The sequence below is a fragment of the Giraffa tippelskirchi genome, chromosome 7 (genome assembly GCF_054371585.1).
Source record: "Giraffa tippelskirchi isolate mGirTip1 chromosome 7, T2T-mGirTip1v1.2.pri, whole genome shotgun sequence".
Lineage (NCBI taxonomy): Eukaryota > Metazoa > Chordata > Mammalia > Artiodactyla > Giraffidae > Giraffa > Giraffa tippelskirchi.
In genome coordinates, this window is record NC_137281.1 from 4,597,252 (window position 1) to 4,615,861 (window position 18,610).

At 39.2% G+C, this 18,610-nt stretch overlaps 1 protein-coding gene across 3 annotated transcripts in view; it reads right to left on the reverse strand.

Moving 5' to 3' along the window:
• Positions 1–2,040: 2,040 nt before the first annotated feature.
• LOC145515093 (zinc finger protein 320-like) overlaps positions 2,041–18,610 on the reverse strand; it is a 65,639-nt gene continuing 49,069 nt past the window's right edge. For 2 of the 3 annotated variants that reach the window (XM_081514623.1, XM_081514622.1), the window contains 5 exons: positions 18,266–18,323; positions 18,081–18,127; positions 12,446–12,572; positions 8,886–8,955; positions 6,803–8,076 (listed from right to left, as the gene is read on the reverse strand). In XM_081514623.1, coding sequence (XP_081370749.1) covers positions 8,001–8,076; positions 8,886–8,955; positions 12,446–12,572; positions 18,081–18,095 — 288 coding nt within the window. In that variant the 5' untranslated portion in view covers positions 18,096–18,127; positions 18,266–18,323 and the 3' untranslated portion in view covers positions 6,803–8,000. Of the gene's footprint in view, positions 6,775–6,802; positions 8,077–8,885; positions 8,956–12,445; positions 12,573–18,080; positions 18,128–18,265; positions 18,324–18,610 lie in introns of those variants that run through there. The other variant, XM_081514617.1, reaches the window with a different exon arrangement.

Below are 18,610 nucleotides of genomic sequence, written 5' to 3' on the forward strand. Positions count from 1 at the left end.
CAAAGGGCAGACATGTATGATCTCAAAGAAAGTTGATAAATGGCTGTAATATTATTATTACTTTGGACTGCAAGGAGATCCAACCAGTCCATCCTGAAAGAGATCAGTCCTGAGTGTTCACTGGAAGGACAGATGCTGAAGCTGAAACTCCAATACTTTGGCCACCTGATGCAAAGAACTCATTGGAAAAGATCCTGATGCTGGGAAAGATTCAAGGCGGGAGGAGAAGGGGACAACAGAGGATGAGATGGTTGGATGGCATCACTGACTCAATGGACATGATTTAGGGTAAACTACGGGAGTTGGTGATGGACAGGGAGGCCTGGCGTGTTGCAGTCCACGGGGTCACAAAGAGTTGGACACGACTGAGCGACTGAACTGAACTGAACATTACCATGTATGATAAGTGCAGCTTCTATCAGGACTTTCCCCTCCTTTGTCTACACTAAATAAGATTACTGATATTAGATAAAATAGGGGATATTACTACAGAACACGCAGACATGAAAAGGATAGAAAGGAACTCAACTTTACACGATTATAAGATGAAAGGCACTAATTCCACGAAACCCATAACCTACAACAAATCACCGATGTGAAACATATTTGGGCAATTGTTTTGAATTGCAATGTAAATTTGTAATTTCAAAATGCCCACAGTCTAAGAAACCCAAAAGCAGAGATAGTGATTGTGAGAAGTTAAACTCCTCCATCATGAGTGCAGGTGTATTTGGTGTAGCCTACTGTCCTGCCAGCTTCCCTGGTGGCTCAGACAGTAAAGAATCCACTTGCAATGCAGGAGACCTGCGTTCGATCCCTGGGTTGGGATGATCCCCTGGAGGAGGGCATGGCAACTCGCTCCAGTATTCTTGCCTGAAGAATCCCCATGGACAGAGGAGCCTGGCGGGCTACAGTCCCTGCGGTCGCAGAGTTGGATGCGACTGAGCGACTAACCACAAGTGCCCTGCGGGGGTTTTGAGCTGACATTGCCCTTTCACTTGACAGTACATCCTAAGTAACAGCAGACACAGGATATGACTCACTGAACTGCTCTTGTGAGAACCATACCTGCCATTACCATCTGCCTTCTCTTTCTTGTTCTTTGGATAGACTCCCCTTCCCTGACTTAAGCTTAGTAATTCCTCCTCTTTTGAGTTTGAATTGATCAATCCAATTCAAACAACCCATCTATGGATCCTAATAAAGGTATATGCCCCATGCTCTGCCTAGACCTGCAGGATTTCTTACATGTTCCCTCCAGCTATACCATGAATCTCCACCAGAATCTGAGTAATGAAAGTCTCCACTTCACTTTCCCTTGCAGTCTTGTGCAGGACTGTTGTCTAACAGTCAACATCAGGGGCTGTCCTTTACAAAAAGTAATTTTAAAAAGTTGCAACAATGGCATTTGACAATTCTATCAAATTTTTTAAAAAGAATTACCAGTAACTCTATGTGATTTATTTTTAAGGAAAGGAGAAAGCACTTGTCAACTCGGATTATGAGGCCAGAATTACTGGGAAACAAAACTAGAAAAATAGAGAAAAAAAGCAAAATGATCAATCCACGTGGATTAAAAAATTCATGATAAAATATTAGTAATAGAAATGAATCAAAGAATTCATATCAAAGGTAATATAAATCAGGGAAATCCCTGGTGGTCCAGTGGTTATGACTCATCTCTTTTATCGGCAGGGCCAGGTTCAATCCCTGGTTGGGGAACTAAGATCTTGCGAGCAATGAAACTCAACTAAAAATATAAATCAAAATCAAGATCACTTATCAAAGATAAATAATTGGTTTTCGTTACAAATTCTATGTGGAGGATATTGGGTGTCCCACAAAAAGATTTCATGTCACCCTTTTGCCATTCCAGTTCTTTCACTGAACTATAGCCCCAAACTGTTTTTCTTCGTGTTTACACTGCATCTACTTTGTACCTGTCATTGTCTTATGGGCATTATCACGTCACAGGAGTCCCAAAACAAACCAGTAATCCCTCGCAATAAAATAGGACAAATACACGAGGTAGAAAAAATATTGCTAAGGAAAATTGAAAACACTTTTTATTACACTAGAAAAGTAAACAATGTAACACATTGCATACGAGCCTAATTTGAAAATGAAATTTTAAAAACACTTGGATAATTGCTGGAGTAAACTGTTTCATTATATTATCTAATAAACATTTCCAAAGATTTTACTAAACTAGGGTAAAAATATCTCCAACAGATTAGTTTTACAAGCATCTTAAAGAACCATATTAAACAGAATATATGTGTGCTGTGGAAAAGAAATGTTAAATTATTAGCATGACCATAAGTGTGCTTTCCAAAGTCAGAAAGTCAGGGATCTCAGGAGTAAGCATTCAGTGTTTTTTTTCCCTTCCATTTGAATTAAGTAGAAAAGAATAGCTTTATTGCTTTGCCAAGCAAAGGGGCCACAGTGGGTTAATGTCTTCAAAACTTTGTGTCTCAAACAAGAGGGGATAGTGAGGAGTTTCATAGTAATGGCTCAAAGTGGGTGTGGTCAGCTTGTGAACTCTTGACTGGCTGGTGCTGAGGTAAGTGGGAGTCAGCATCATCAACCTTCTGGCTCCAAGTGCTCTGGGTGCTACATGCTGGTGGGCTGCAGGCTTAGTGTCTCCCACCTGGGGTGAGGGGGTGTTCCAGTCTCTGGAGTCTGGACTTACTGAGGCTCAGGTTCTTTGTGTCTCAGTGCAGAAGGAATTCAGCAAGAAGCAAAGCGACAGGCAAGAAGTAGACTTACTAACATAGGATGCTTGTGAGGGACGTAAGTTGGCAGGCAAGAGGGCTCTGCCTCAGTGTTTTATGAAGTCTGACTCCATTAAAATGTTTTTCTGGGATTATGGGATCTCAGTTTCCTGACCACGGACTGAGCCTGTGAGCACGGCAGTGAGAGTACTGAGTCCTAACCACTGAACCGCCAAGGAATCCCCAATTTTTTTTTTTTTGCTATTTGATTATTGAAACCTTTTAATGCTCAGGAAAAACCTCTTCTTTTTCAGCCTATCTGGACAAACTTTGTTTAAAAAACCTGAGGGCGCTTTCCTTTGAGACAAACTGGAAGTTCAAACTGTAAGCTTCACCTCCAACAAACCTCACCCAGTAATTACATTTTCCTCTCAGGTAAACTGCTCTCTCTTCAGTTCCTAAGACTAATTTCTTACTAAACACAGATGCAGGGACTTCCTTGCCAGTCCAGTAGCTACGATTCTGTGTGCCCACTCTAGGCAGCACTGGCTCAATTCCTGGCCAGGGAACTGAGACCATGCATGCCACATGGTGTGGCCAAAACAAAACACACAGATGCAAATAACACTTATTCCCGTGCAATGCAGAAAACCAGCTTTTTCTGGGCACTGTTCCTACCACATAATCCATCCCTAGTAACCTGTCCCTCTCCTCTCATGAAGTCAAGCCCCTTAATGTCCCTACTGCTTTGCTCAGTCACCTAGTAGAGGATTCTGTCCACTGTGAACAATCCATGGACTATGAACATAACAAGCATGATAAGCAACAGCAATCTCACACTACTCTCTGCCGCTCCCTGATGGTGACACACTACTGAATTTGATAATTCAGGGTCCTTGTTTTTCCAGGGAACATGGATGTAAATGAACCACACCTAATGAAGCCGGCTCCTTCACCTGACTGACTCCTTCCCAGAGACCATCATCAAAGGCCTGTAATGAAGGTGTAAGATCAACAGACTTCAAAATTAAGGTACACATCATTTCCTAAGTTTTAACATTCTGTGACTTGTAATGACTCTGAAGTGCATAACAATCTCACATTACTCTTGGGAGAACTAAAGCCTTAACTTATTCCTATTGTGGAGTCTCTGGTACGTAGGCTAATTTAAAATTGTGCAAAAAATTTACCAAATTCATTACATTTGTAAGGATTATCCCCAATAGCATGAGTTTTGTGATGAAACCTTAGGATGCATCCTTTCATCCAATTCTTTCCACATTCAGTAAATGCTACAGTTTCTAACCTGTATGAATTCTATCATTACAACAAAAGTGGAGCTACTTGAAAAAACTTTTTACATTACATGTGAAACATTGCTTTCCAAGCTAAACCCTCTGTTTCAGGGGTTTCATCTTCAGCTACAAGCCTTAACACACATATTAGTTTGTGTGGTTTCTCTCAAAAGACATATATGAGAAGTCTGGTGAATTGTGCAGCCAGAATAAAGCTTCTGCTCATGTCTGTAGGGTTTCTCTTCAATGGGCTCTCCATTGTTGCCTCATACTTGAACTCAAGGTAAAGATTTTGCCACACTTGTTGCATTTAAGGGGTTCCAGTAACTACCCCATCTTATGACCTTAGGGTAAAATCCTTACCACACATATATTTGTGTGGTTTCTCTTTAGGATAAATATTCCAATATTAAGTGATGAGTGAGCACTAATTTGGAACCTTGCCCCATTCATTACATCTGTAATGTTCTGTTCAGCACAGATTATTTGATGATTGGTAGAATGTGAGCCCCAAGTAAAGGTTTTGCCCATTCCTGGCATTTGTGAGGTAATAATCTCCAGAAAGAAATCTTTGGTGAATGAATTCTTTGTCTAAGGGCTGGTCAACTAAACATACTTATCTGATTTCTCTCTCCAGGATGATATTTTCAATGAAGTCTAAGATGGCAACACCAGCTAAATTAAAACACATCCTTAATGTTCATCAGCAATGTGGATTACTTGATGGAAAGGTAGGTTTCAAAGTACACGGATGGATTTCTGAAACTCATTATACTTGTCAGGTTTCTCTCCAATATGAAACTTCAGTTCATGTTAAGGTTATCAATGTGGACTGGAGACTTTGAGACATTCAACATATTTCCAGAGTTTCTGCCTAGTACAGATTATGTAATGGCAAGGCTTTGCCACTCTCATGATATGTGCAAATTTCTCTCCACTATGAATGTCCCAAGAATATACAGTGTCAATTTTGAATGAATGAAGACAGTCCCACATATATCATGTTAAATGATTTCCCCTTTGTATTTATTACCTGGTGTGGAGTGATAGTTGAGATCTAATGAAAGGTTTTCAACAGTCTTTGTTTTTGAAAGGTTTCCCTTTTGTATGAACACTCTGATGCTTTGCAAGGTACGCCTTTCGACTAAAACAGGTACCACACTCATTACATTTGTAAGGTTTAACTCCAGTATGAATTCTCTGATGAATTGCAAGACTTGAATTCCGATTGAAGACCTTGCCACACTCGTTACATTTGTAAGGTTTCTCTCCAGTATGAGTCCTTCGGTGCCTTGCAAGATATGAATTAAAACTGAAGACTCTGCCACATATATCACATTTACATAATTTCTGTCCTGTATGGATTATCTGATGTCTCTTGAAGTTCGAGCTGTGATTAAAAATTTTGCCACAGTCTTTACATTTGTAAGGTTTTTCCCCAGTATGAATTCTCCGATGAACTGCAAGGTATGAATTTTGACCAAAGACTTTCCCACAGACATCACATTTATATGGTTTATCTCCTGAATGGATGATCTTATGTTGTTTGAGGTGTGAGCCAAAATAAAAGGTTTTGCCACACTCATTACATTTGTAATGTTTCTCTCCAGTATGAATGACTTGATGACTGACAAGGGTTGATCTACTACTGAACATCTTACCACACTCGTTACATTTGTAAGGTTTCTCTCCAGTATGAATTCTCTGATGACTTGCAAGGTTTCCTTTCTGACTAAAAGCTCTGCCACATTCATTACACTTGTAAGGTTTCTCTCCAGTATGAAGTCTCTGATGACTTGCAAGGTTGGCCTTGTGATGAAAGACCTTGCCACACTCATTACATTTATAAGGTTTCTCTCCAGTATGAATTCTGCGATGTTTTGCAAGGTATGAATTCTGACTAAACACCTTGCCACATTCATTACATTTGTATGGTTTCTCTCCAGTATGTATTCTCTGATGAACTGTAAGGTATGAACTTTGAGTAAACACTTTTTCACATATATCACATTTATATAAGTTCTCTTTTGTATGGATTATCTGATGTCCAGTGAGGTGCAAGCCATGATAAAGGGTTTTGCCACACTTGTTATACTTGTAAGATTTCTCTGCAGTATGAATTGTTTGATGAATAGCAAGATCTGAATGTCGACTAAAGACTTTGCGACATACATTACAATTAAACATGTTCTCTTCTGTATGGATAAACTGATGTTGGGTAGGGTTCAAGCCCTGATGAAAGTTTTTGCCACTCTGATTACATCTGTAAGGGCTTTCCATGTGTGTGCTCTGGTCTTGTGTTAGTATTGAAGGATGCATAAAATCATTCCCATATGAATTAGAAATGTTGGTTTGGACAAGGAGAGAAATTCCTTGAAGTAGTGAAAATGAGGCACTAATACTGATACTCTTGTCAGCTTGATTAAATTCATCAATCTTCTCTTCACTTTTATAAACATGCAGGTCATCCCAAAAGCTTAATGCAAGCCTATTTTCTATAGGCTTGATTCCTGCAATACTTCTACCATGTTCCTCTCTCTTATCCGTGAGATTTTTGTCATCCATTATAAGCTTTCCTTTGTAATTTCCTTCCTCATCTCTTGGCTGAGACTCAAAGTCATATATATTTTCCTGGATTTCCCTGAGGTAAAAATCTTTGATTTTATTCCTTTCGTGTCTTCCCAGTATCACTGTTTGGAATTCTTCTCCTCTATCAGTTTTTGCATTTAGTTGTAATTTCTTGATCACAAGTATATGAGAGATATCTACAAGATACAAAAAACTGTAAGTATCTTATTTATTACAACTCATAAATATTTCATGTTAAACACATGATATTACACCAAACTAGTACTTACACAAAAAGGAGTTATGAAAATTGCCAACCATGGTATCAAAACCTTTCAAACACAAATGGAATGATTCTTTACTAAAGGTAAACTGATCTGAGATACTTCTACTTAATTCCAGGGCACCTAAATTTCAAACACTTGGGTAACTTTATGGGAAGAGCCAACTCATTGGAAAAGACCCTGATGCTGGGTAAGACTGAAGCCAAAAAGAGAATGAGATGAGGTTGAGATGGTTAGCTAGCATCACTGACTCAATGGACATGAATTTGAGCAAACTCCGGGAGACAGTGAAGGACAAGGAAGCCTGGCATGCTGCATTCCCAGGGTCGCAGAGAGACAGAACCGACTTAGCAACTGAATAACAACAAATTTTCAAACAACCTATGATAAAAAACACTCACATTGGAAAAACTTTTGTTACCAATCCAAGAAAACGTAATTTTCAACCATGACACCAAAGCACATACCAATTAGCAGTAAACATACCTACTGGTGCCACAAAACTGAAGAGAAAAGAATATTATACATATATTGGGCATACTTGTTAAATACAAATGAGTGCTAAAAAGCAGACAAAATCTATTGTAACAATAAATAATACAAAACTAACTTATTCAATGAATAATCTCAATGAGTGGTAGTTTCAAATTGGGAAACAAAGAATAGAGAAAATGGTACATATGATAAAAAAGTTTTTTTAAAAACAAAAAGTTCTTCTAAGTACCTCCTATAAAACTATGTACTCATGAAGCAGCATAAAACATTGAGAAAGGCCACCTTCTGTAAATCAAAATTAAAGATTGGTAAATGAAATATTCTCCATTTATATTAACAGCCATTAAATAGAGCAATTCCCTAACTGTGCAGTGCCCTAAAATATCCAGTTCTTTGGCTCCAAAATATATGTAATAAAGAGTGAGCAATTTGTGAATTTATTTTAACTAGGTTGATACACCATATTGCTGAGTACAAATTGAAAAGAAAAGCATACAATATATAATGCAAAAAAGGGATATCATAATAAATATGCTAGAATATTCATGTATCTTTTTATACAAAAGACATTTTGATTTGTTAATATAAAAACTGCACTATTTCTGGGAAATTAAGAGTAGTCCAGTGGTTAGAACTCAATACTTTCATTGCCGTGGGCCAAAGTTACACTCCTCGAAGGAAGATTCCACAGGCAGCATGGTGGGGCCAAAAATCAAAAACCTAAAAACAAAAAAAAATACTGTTTCTTTTTAAAGGCTTGAGAATAATTATCACAATTTTTCAAGTAAGGAAAGTGGAATCACAGATTTTTGTACATGATCTCAATTGACACAGAAAGTAGTGAGAACCATGATGGGAACTGTGACCTAGAGACTAAGACAATATATTCTTAAATATGACCCTCACCCAAGCAGTATATTATAAAATACCACAACAAATATCAGGAGCTTAGACAAAAACTTCAAGGGAGATGCAAGAAGTGCGCTGTGTAACTACAAAGGGGATTCAGCCACCCCTCCTAGAAATGGTTTCTGAGTTGTCACAGCTGCACATAGTGATTTAGGTTGGGTCATGAGAAAGTTGTTCAATATACAGAGGTGTTATTTTTACAGTGTGAGTAATGTGGAAGGTGGAGGGATGGGTGAAAGAGTGTAGTGGAAATTGGGAAGTTCAGGAGAATAACTTAGGAAATAACCTTTTCATCCACTCCAAGGGATCACATAAAAGAAAGGTCAGAACTGAGAAAGGGACTGAGTGGAGCTCAGGGTATATGCATACGTGGGAGCACATCTGTGTGATTATAGCTGTGTGCTGCTACTGCTGCTGCTGCTGCTAAGTCGCTTCAGTCATGTTCGACTCTGTGCAGCCCCAAAGACTGCAGCCCACCAGGCTCCCCCATCCCTGGGATTCTCCAGGCAAGAACACTGGAGTGGGTTGCCATTTCCTTTTCCAATGCATGAAAGTGAAAAGTGAAAGGGAAGTCGCTCTGTCATGTCCAACTCTTCACGACCCCAGGGACTGTAGCCTACCAGGATCCTCTGTCCATGGGATCTTCCAGGCAAGAGTACTGGAGTGGGCTGCCATTGCTTTCTCTGATAACTGTGTGAGAACAATTAAAATACTGACCTTAAAAGAATTGGCTTAGCAATAGTATACCATTGGTCCATTTTTAACTAGGAGAATTATGAGTATAGGAAAGAACCACATGAAATTTAAACATTGCAGAAGGAAATTAACTTTCAATCTACTATACTATTTGCTATACAAACTGAATATTCCAATGACTGTATTCCATGCATATGTTCAATAAACACATACAAAATATTTCAGGAGACTGTGCAATAATGTTCTTAGCAGAAAGCAGAAGTGAAACCAGGAGAAGACCATCAGAAGGAGATGAATCAGCTCATTCTGTGCACACACAAACAGAGCAAAGGAGGGAGATCATGATTTTGGAATGAAGATCTCCTGGCTAGGTGAGAACACCTTGTATGGGGAAAAAAAAGACAGCACAAAGTGTTTGCCAAAGCCTGAGCAATTTCAGGATATGATCACAATAGTTAAGTAAATAAAGAAAAAATGTTACTAACTAAAATATTAATTACATAATATACTTTGATTACATAAAATATTTACGTCAACATCCCTTGTTATTAAACACGACAGTGTTCTTTTAACTAGCCTAAATACTGGAAGTCATATCATTAAATTTCCTAACACAAATTCTGCAAAGAAAAACAAAACCATGAGGGAGTGATGTCAGCAGGACAGGAAACCACAGGCGCACATTACCCACGAGGGAACCAAGTTAAAAACAATAAACAAAGAACAACTGGGGAAAATTCAACAAAGCAATAAAGAAGAGGCAGCACCCAAGCAAATGCTTGTCCTAAAACACTAGATCGAAAAACGTAGGGAAGTTCATGACAATTTCCTGGCCTTCGCCTCCCCTCCTCCTCCTCACATTGTATTGAGAGTGAACTGGCACAAGTCTCCCCATTCCCAGAGATTCCCTCAGGTGAAATGCTAAAAACATGATAGAAACACTCAATAAACACTAGAAATAGAAAAAAGTGACCTAAACACAGTAAAGGACATGTAGTAAAAGCCCACAGTTAACATCTTAATCACTGGGGAATGACTTAAACCTTTCCCTCTAAGACCAGGAATGTAACAAAGATGTTTGCACTACTTCTAAAAGAAAAATTACTGAAATTCCTACCAAGAACATGTAGGTAGAAGAAAAAGACATAAAACCAACCCCAATAGCAAATGAAGCAAATCCATCTCTTCTGAAAAATGAAACGTTCTAATATGTAAAAAACCTGAGGAAATTCCCTGTAGTTCAGTGGTTAGGACTCCACGCTTCCACTGTCAGGGGCCCAGGTTCAATCTCTGTTGGGAGAACAAGGATCCCACAAGCCACGTGGTAAAGCAAAAAAAAAAAAGGCAAAAAAAACCCACCTCAAATAGTTTGCAGAAAAAAAAATGATAGAAATAATGAACTCAGAAAAACGACACTATACAAAATCAACAAACAAAAGTCAGTACTGTTTCTATACATTAACAATAAAAAAACCATTAAGAAAATTCAGTAAACAACTCTTTAAAATATTATCAAAAAATTAAGTACTTGGCAAAATTTTACAGAAGAAGGCAAAGATATATGCGCTATGAACTAAAAATAGCTGAAAAATACCCAAAAGGACTCAAATTAATGCAAAGACATCTCATTATGGATTAGAAGTAAACATGGTCAGGGTGTAAATACTACCCTAAGTGATCAACAGTCTAAGGCCATCCCACCCTGAACAAGCCCGATCTCCTCTAAGTCATCAACAGATTCAAGCCAATCCTTAATAAGACCCCGATAGTGTGTCTTAAAGAAATAGATAAATCCATTATTAAGATTCAAATGCAACCTCAAAAGACACTGAGGGACTTTCCTGGTGGTCCAGTGGCTAAGACTCCATACTCCCAATGCAGGAGACCTGGGTTCCATCCCTGGTCAGGGAACTAGACCCCACATGCTGCACCTAACACTTGGTGCAGCCAACTATATATATGCATTTAAAAAGAGACACTCAACAGAAAAACCAAGGTTACAAACAACAACGTTGGAGGTTTCATAATTAGTTTTCAAAGCCTCAGAAACCTAAACTAATCCAAGCAGTGTGGTATTAGCATAGAGATAGAGAGACCAGTGGCATACAATACAGACATGAGAAATGCTTTTTTTTTTTTTTTGAGAAATGAATTCTTGTATATGCAGTCCACGGCGATCCCCTTGTTCAACAGGGGGATCTGGACCACTCAATGGGGGACGGGCAGGCTATTAAACAAAATGTGAAATATGGTTCCTATCCAAAGTATCACTCCACTTCATAAGTTCTCTGATTTAGATGTTTTAAAATTAGTTGTTGATATAGAAAGAACAATGGCACACAGGTGATCAAAAGATAGCATCAACAACAGTTTACACAGCAGCCTCACAAACATGAGAAAGGGAACTTGGACAGTGTTACCCTGAAGAGAAATCCCTATACTGCTTGCTGAGAATGTAAGGGGATGGTTATAGCACATGTGAATATCACTGTCATGATGCCATTGGGACAGGCTTTTGTGACATTGCTCAAAACCAGAAAAACACCTAGAAAAACTTATCAGCCAGGCTCTGGGGATATTTCTTATTTTGTATCGTAGAATATGCAGACCACGTCAATATAGCATGAAGTGGTTATTTTCTACATAGCAGAAGAAGATTACAATATATGGGGAATAGTATTCTCCATCAAAATAATCCGTCAACCAGTAAACCCACCCCATAGATAAGTTACAGAGAAGAAAAATTTCCTCTGAGAGTTCAGATAAAAAGTAAATGTTTAAAAAAAAAAAGTAATTGTTTGTACTTCCCATAGAATTCTCTGATGAGGGGAAAGTCTGCACACACTATTAATAATGAGGCTTCCCCTCGGCCCTTCCATGATCTGACCTGTTACACCCTCAAAGGCATGTACCTCACTCCACAGACCAGGGCTCTTTTTTGTCTCATTACAAGGTGGGTAAAATATTCAGGTAAGAAATAGAAATACCTCCACATAAGAGGAAAGACACATGACTTGCTGCGGCTTTGCCAGAAAAAAAAAGGGAAGTTTGAGTCCCTTGCTCAACTGAGGATTGATGGGAATACAGAGAGGAACAGAAAATTATTTCCAAAATTCACCTGCTGCTTATCTCCTTCAGAATACACAGGGAACAGTATAATGCACAGAAACATAGCTCTTCTCCTAAGACTTTTAAATCAAAAGCACAAGGTAGGAAACAGGAAAAGGGGTGTGTTAAAAGTTTTCCATTGAGCTTTGTAACTACAAACGCTCTGGAACAACTCCTAATGTATCATGAAGTGGGCAGATCATCAGAGGAAAAGGTAGATTTAAACTCCTGATGCTGCATCCTGAAGCTCTTCGTGTCTGAATGAACAGGGATTTCAGATCAGTCAAGTAAAACCGGGGCTCCCAAGAGGCACACAGTGGGAAATGCAGAGATAGCCCAGGGCAGATCCCAACTTCAGAAGGGAAGCGATCCTCACCCAAGGAGACTAGGTTCCTGAGGGTCTCCAGCATCACGTCCCTGTACAAGGCCCTCTGAGCAGGGTCCAGGCATTCCCACTCCTCCTGAGTGAACTCTATGGCCACATCCTTGAAGGTCAACTGTGCCTGAAATGAAAACACATTTCACCAAGGGGCCATGAGGAGACCTCTTATTTTCACACAGAAGAAGAAGAGAAGGGAAAGGATCAAGTTGAAGTATGTTTTCTGACAGATCCAAGCAAAGCTATTTGGAGGCAATTATGGGTCTCTAATTTTAATTCCTTATGCTTTTACACAGAGATTATAATAACCTGTAATCAACATGGATTTTTCATTTTTGTGAACACTACATGACATACATGTAAGTAAGATTCAACAATGAGTTGTTCCTCCAGAAGTGTCAGACTATGTGTTACACACTGACTGCTATTCAGTATCTAGACGGGCTACACTGTGAGTGGTGGCATCAGAGATGACAGAGTCAACAGTGCTTCAAAAAGAAGGTCAAAATCTTAAACCATGATTACAGTGACTAAAGGTGTTCAAATACTTCAAAGATGCTAAGCAGTACTCTGAATGCTTTATGGCTGTGAACTTTTTTAATCAACGTCATAGCTCAGTAGAGAAAGATATATGCTGTCCTACAGAGACAAAAGTGTCAGAGACATTTGGAGAATCTCCACTTAGTTCCAGAAGCTAAGAAATCATACAGCAAGAACCTCAGTTAAAGAGAATGCAGTCTTAAACTGAAGATAAAAAAGCAAAAACTGAAGTAAGAGAAGAGCATTAAAAAAAAAAAAAAAAAAGAGTACTAGAAGCAGGCTGACAGAGGGTTCCCTGAGAAAACGTGAAATAAGGTCAAAGTGAACAACATGGTTGGCAATAAAAGATCATTACAGATGTGGGCGCACAAACACACACACATAACATGTCAGTAATCTTACTACTATTTGAACCATGAACAGGAGAGTGTAGAAAAAAATGCAAGGCCACATAATATATTTATGATAGAATTTCAACTACAAAAAAATGCAGGATATAGTTTTAAAATTATGATGTCTTATCAAAATTGTGGACTTGCAGATCCATGAACTTATGGACACACGTGTATTACAAATGCAAAAATAACTGAAATGAGAGAAGTTGTCTAGGGACATTTTTTTTTTTCAAGTGGAAATAATTTGAGAGATCATTCCAGAAATATCCAGCAGCATCATTTCAGGAAGGAACATTCCAGAAAGTTCCAGCGGGGAAGAGAAAGTTGTAGCCGTGGGCAACTGGAGCTCCATGTGGATGGACATGCTCTGAGAGTCTGTGAAACCACCTCAGAACTGCCCCCACAGAGGGGAGCGGAAGCTCGGGTGTTCACCTACTTACTCCTATCCAGCCCTCATTTTTCTTTTCTTGGCCTCGCGGCACGGCATGGCACGGCATGGCATGCAGGATCTTAGCTCCCCCAGCCAGGGATGAAGCCCTTGCCCCCTGCAGCGGAAGTGCAGAGTCTTAACCACTGGACCATCAGGGAAGCCCCCATCCCTCATTTTTGAGGGTTGTTCCTGGCCCACACAGGAGAGATCAGTGTTTGCAGTCAGATGCCATCAAGAATGTACTGGAATCGTAAGACCCAAATGGACAAGGAGGGACAGGACACTCTTATGTGTCCCCTAACTAGCCTGAAATTCCTTAAGAGAAAGGAGTGAGTTCATAGAATTCACTATTCTATTCCCAACAGTCTGGTGCAGGATTTGGTATGCAATAAGTAAACAGTAAGAATACAGAGGATAAATGAATCAACATAAAATTTGAGACGACAGTTAAAGACACTCCCAGGAGGTTGGGAATAAATACACACACACTCTGCTATATATAAAATAGAGGGAATTACCTGGACATCCCCTCTGGACATATTTTTGCATGACTTTTTATCATCAGTTTTATATATGTGAATTTCAGCATTTTTTGGAACAACGAAAGAGTCATCTGTGCTAAATGGTACCAACAGGAAAAAAAGCAGGAAACTTTAACTACAGCCTCTATGGAATATATATAACTACAATTTAAAATGCGGTATTTATTTATGTAAACACTGGCTCCTAAAACATTGACTCGAACTTAGAAAAGCTACGGAAAAAATATATTGTAATTAAGAAAGAATATTTCTCCAAACATCGTGATCAGAAGGAAACCCTTGATGACTTCGTACTGAAGTGACAGTGGGGTGGTCCTGCCTTTCACCACGGTACAGTGTGCCTGAGCAGGGACCACAAGAGGAAGTGCCAAGAGGAAAAGAGAGTGGGAGCAAGACACACAGCATATCAGAGCTGGAACTGTGAACTTCCCAAAGCCAAGGCGAAAAGTGAAAGGATGCAAAAAGACATTCAGTCCTTCAGAGAGCAGGAATTACTGCATAATATCAGACAAAACAACCCCAGGAAAAAACTAACACAAGACACAAAATACATCGTGAAATGAGGAAAGGGTAAATTTGCCAAGAAGATATAATAATTATAAATATGTACACATCTAACATCAACCCAGGAGGATCTGATGAAAGGTTTTGTAACATATTCAAAGGTGGAGTCTCTGACAAAACTAGGGTGTGAGGAGGGCTTGTGTACCCTTGACCTCGTCTCCCCCAGGCTGGAAGGTGTTCAATATGCTACTGGGGGAGAGTAGACAACAACGACTACTAAGTCCAGAAAAAAACGAAACTGGCACAAAACAGAAACGATGCTCAGTTGCAGATGCATCTAGTGGTGAAAGCACGTCCGATGCTATGAGGAACATTACTGCCTGGGAACCTGGAATGTTAGGTCCGCGAATCAGGATAAATTGGACGTGGTCAAGCAGGAGATGGCAAGAGTGAAGATCGACATCTTAGGAATCAGTGAACTAAAATGGACGGGAATGGGTGAATTTAATTCAGATGACCATTGTATCTACTACTGTGGGCAAGAATCTCTTAGAAGAAATGGAGTAGCCCTCATAGCCAACAGAGGAATCCGAAATGCAGTGCTTGGATGCAGTCTCAAAAATGACAGAATGATCTCTGTTCATTTCTAAGGCAAACCATTCACTATCACGGTAATCCAAGTCTATGCCCCGACCAGTAACGCTGAAGAAGCTGAAGTAAAACGGGTCTTATGAAGACCTACAAGACCTCCTAGAAACAACCAAAAAAAGATGTCCTTTCCTCACGGAGGACTGGAATGCAAAAATAGGAAGTCAAGAGACACCTGGAGTACCAGGCAAGTTTGGCCCTGGAGTACAGAATGAAGCAGAGCAAAGGCTAACAGAGTTTTGTCAAAAGAACACACTGGTCATAGCAAACACCCTCTTCCAACAACACAAGAGAAGACTCTACACATGGACATCACCAGATGGCCAGCACCAAAATCAGACTGATTATATTCTTTGCAGCCAAAGATGGAGAAGCTCTATACAGTCAGCAAAAACAAGACTGGGAGCTGACTGTGGCTCAGATCATGAGCTCCTTATTGCAAAATTCAGACTTAAGTCGAAGAAAGTAGGGAAAACCAATAGCCATTCAGGTGTGACCGGAATCAAATCCCTTATGATTATACAATAGAGGTGATGAATAGATTCAATGGATCAGATTTGGTAGACAAGAGTGCCTGAAGAATTATGGACAGAGGTTTGTAACACTGTATAGGAAGCACTGACCAAAATCATCCCAAAGAAAAAGAAATGCAAGAAGGCAAAGTGGTTCTCTGAGGAGGCCTTACAAAGAGCTCAGAAAAGAAGAGAAGCAAAAAGCAAAGGAGAAAGGGGAAGATATACCCAACTGAATGCAGAGTTCCAGAGAATAGCAAGCAGAGATAAGAAAGCCTTCTTCAGTGAACCATGCAAAGAAACAGAGGAAAACAAGAGAATGGGAAAGACTAGAGACTCTTCAAGAAAATTGGAGACAGAATATTTCATGTAAGGATGTGCACAATAAAAGGACAGAAATTGCAACAACCTAAGAGAAACAGAAGAGATTAAGGTGGCAAGCATACACGGAAGAACTGTACAAAAAAGGTCTTAACAACCTGGATAATCACAATGGTGCGGTCAGTCACCTAGAGCCAGACATTCTGGAATGTGGGAAGTTCCAGACATTCTGGAAGTCAAGTGGGCCTCAGAAAGCATTACTACAAACAAAGCTAGTGGAGGTGATGGAATTCCAGCTGAGCTATTTCAGTTCCTAAAAGATGATGCTGTGGAAGTGCTGCACTCAGTATGCCAGGAAATTTGGAAAACTCAGCAGTGGCCAAAGGACTTGAAAAGGTCAGCTTTAATTCCAATCCCAAAGGACACTGCCAAAGAATGTACAAACTACTGTACAACTGCACTCATTTCAAATGCTAACAAGGTAATGGTCAAATGTGCTCCACAATAAGAGAAGCCACCGCCTTGTGAAGCCTGAGCACTGCAACTAAAGAATAGGCTCCGTGCCACCCAAACTAGAGAAAGCCTGGTTGCAGCAACAAAAACACAGTGTGGCCAAGGAAACCCAGCACAGTCAAAAGTAAATAAATGACAAAATAAATAAAATTTTAAAAAAAAGCTTTAGAAAAGTTGCAGCATAAAATATTATCACACGAAAATCAGTTGCATTTCTATCTATACACAGTGAACCATTTCAACAGGAAAGCAGAGAACAATCCTACAGAAAACTTAGAAAAAAGATCAGTCAACTAGGTGCAAGACCTGTACACTGAAAAGTACTAAACTAACTTTATAACAGAAGTTCCTGGAGATACATATAAGTAGAAACACACCCTGGACTCCTGGACTGGGAACTTTATGTTCACGTGACCAAATTAGGGTGGGAGGGAGGCTCCCAAGGGAGGGGATAAATATAACCATGGCTGATTCACATTCTTGTATGGCAGAAGCCAACACAACATTGCAAAGCAACTATCCTCCAATTAAAAATAAATTTTAAAAAATGTACGGGACTTCCCTGCTGGTCCAGCGGCTAAGACTCCATGCCCCAGTGTAGTGGGCCTGGGTTCCATCACTACAACTAAGAGTTCGCATGTCGCAACCAAAGAACCTGAATGCTGCAACAAAGACTAAAGATCCTGCAATGCCAAAACTAAGATCCAGTGCAGCCAAATAAATAAATAAATATAAAAAGATGCAAATAAACACATATGATTAAGAAAAAACTCTTTCATTTGCAACCCAGCAAGACCTGGCATACCCCTATAATTTTTCAGTGGAAATTAAGAGGCAGTTAAGCTGATTAAAAACAGATAACATTTTCTTTCCTTAGAAATAGCAAACTACAAAAACCAAGCCAATGAAGTTTCATTGCAAAATTTTCTTTAAAAAAAAATGACCCACACAGAGAGACTTCCCTGGTGGTCCAGTGGTTAGAGCTCCAGGCTTCAACTGCAGGAAGCACAGTATACAAATTTAAGGAATTCCTACACCATTTTTTTGCAGTAAAAGAAAAAAAAAAAATCATTCCTAAATTCATAGGAAATCTCAAGAGCCAGCAAACAGCCAAAATATTCTTGAAAAAGAGGATGAATGTACAAGTGTCAGGCAGGATACTTTGGAGCCAGGGAAGAATAGAGAATCCAAAAAGGGCATTTGAAGAAGGACTGAATACGACTTTACCTGAGAAAGAGCCATTCCTGACTCCTGTTCTGCTTCCTCCTCTTCCTCTTAGCAGGACACACAAAAAGGGAGAAAACAAAATATTAGACTAACTGGTAAAACTAGGATTTGTCTGTTAATATAAAAGATCATTGACAACCTTACCAAGTACCCACCAAAAAGGTCTAAAATTATTTATTACATACCAAAGAGCTTTTCCAGTACAAAGGGAAAGAGGAGAAAGCAAGCAGGCCTCCAAGAAATCTGAAACACATTTTCAAAAGAATGAATTTTTATCATCTAATATCTGTGGTGTCAGTGTTTTAAAAATTTCACAATGTACTATATTACTATTTAAAGAATGATTTGATTATAGAAGAGCACTAAAGCTTATTAACAAAAGTTAACAATCATTTCCAGGGAAGCAGAAACTGAATGAACTAAAATTTTCTCCAAGCTACAGAAGAATTATATGCAAAGATATAAAAAAGAAAAGTAAGCCCATCACAAAAAGGAACACTCTCGATGTCCTTTTTTTTTTTAATTGACTT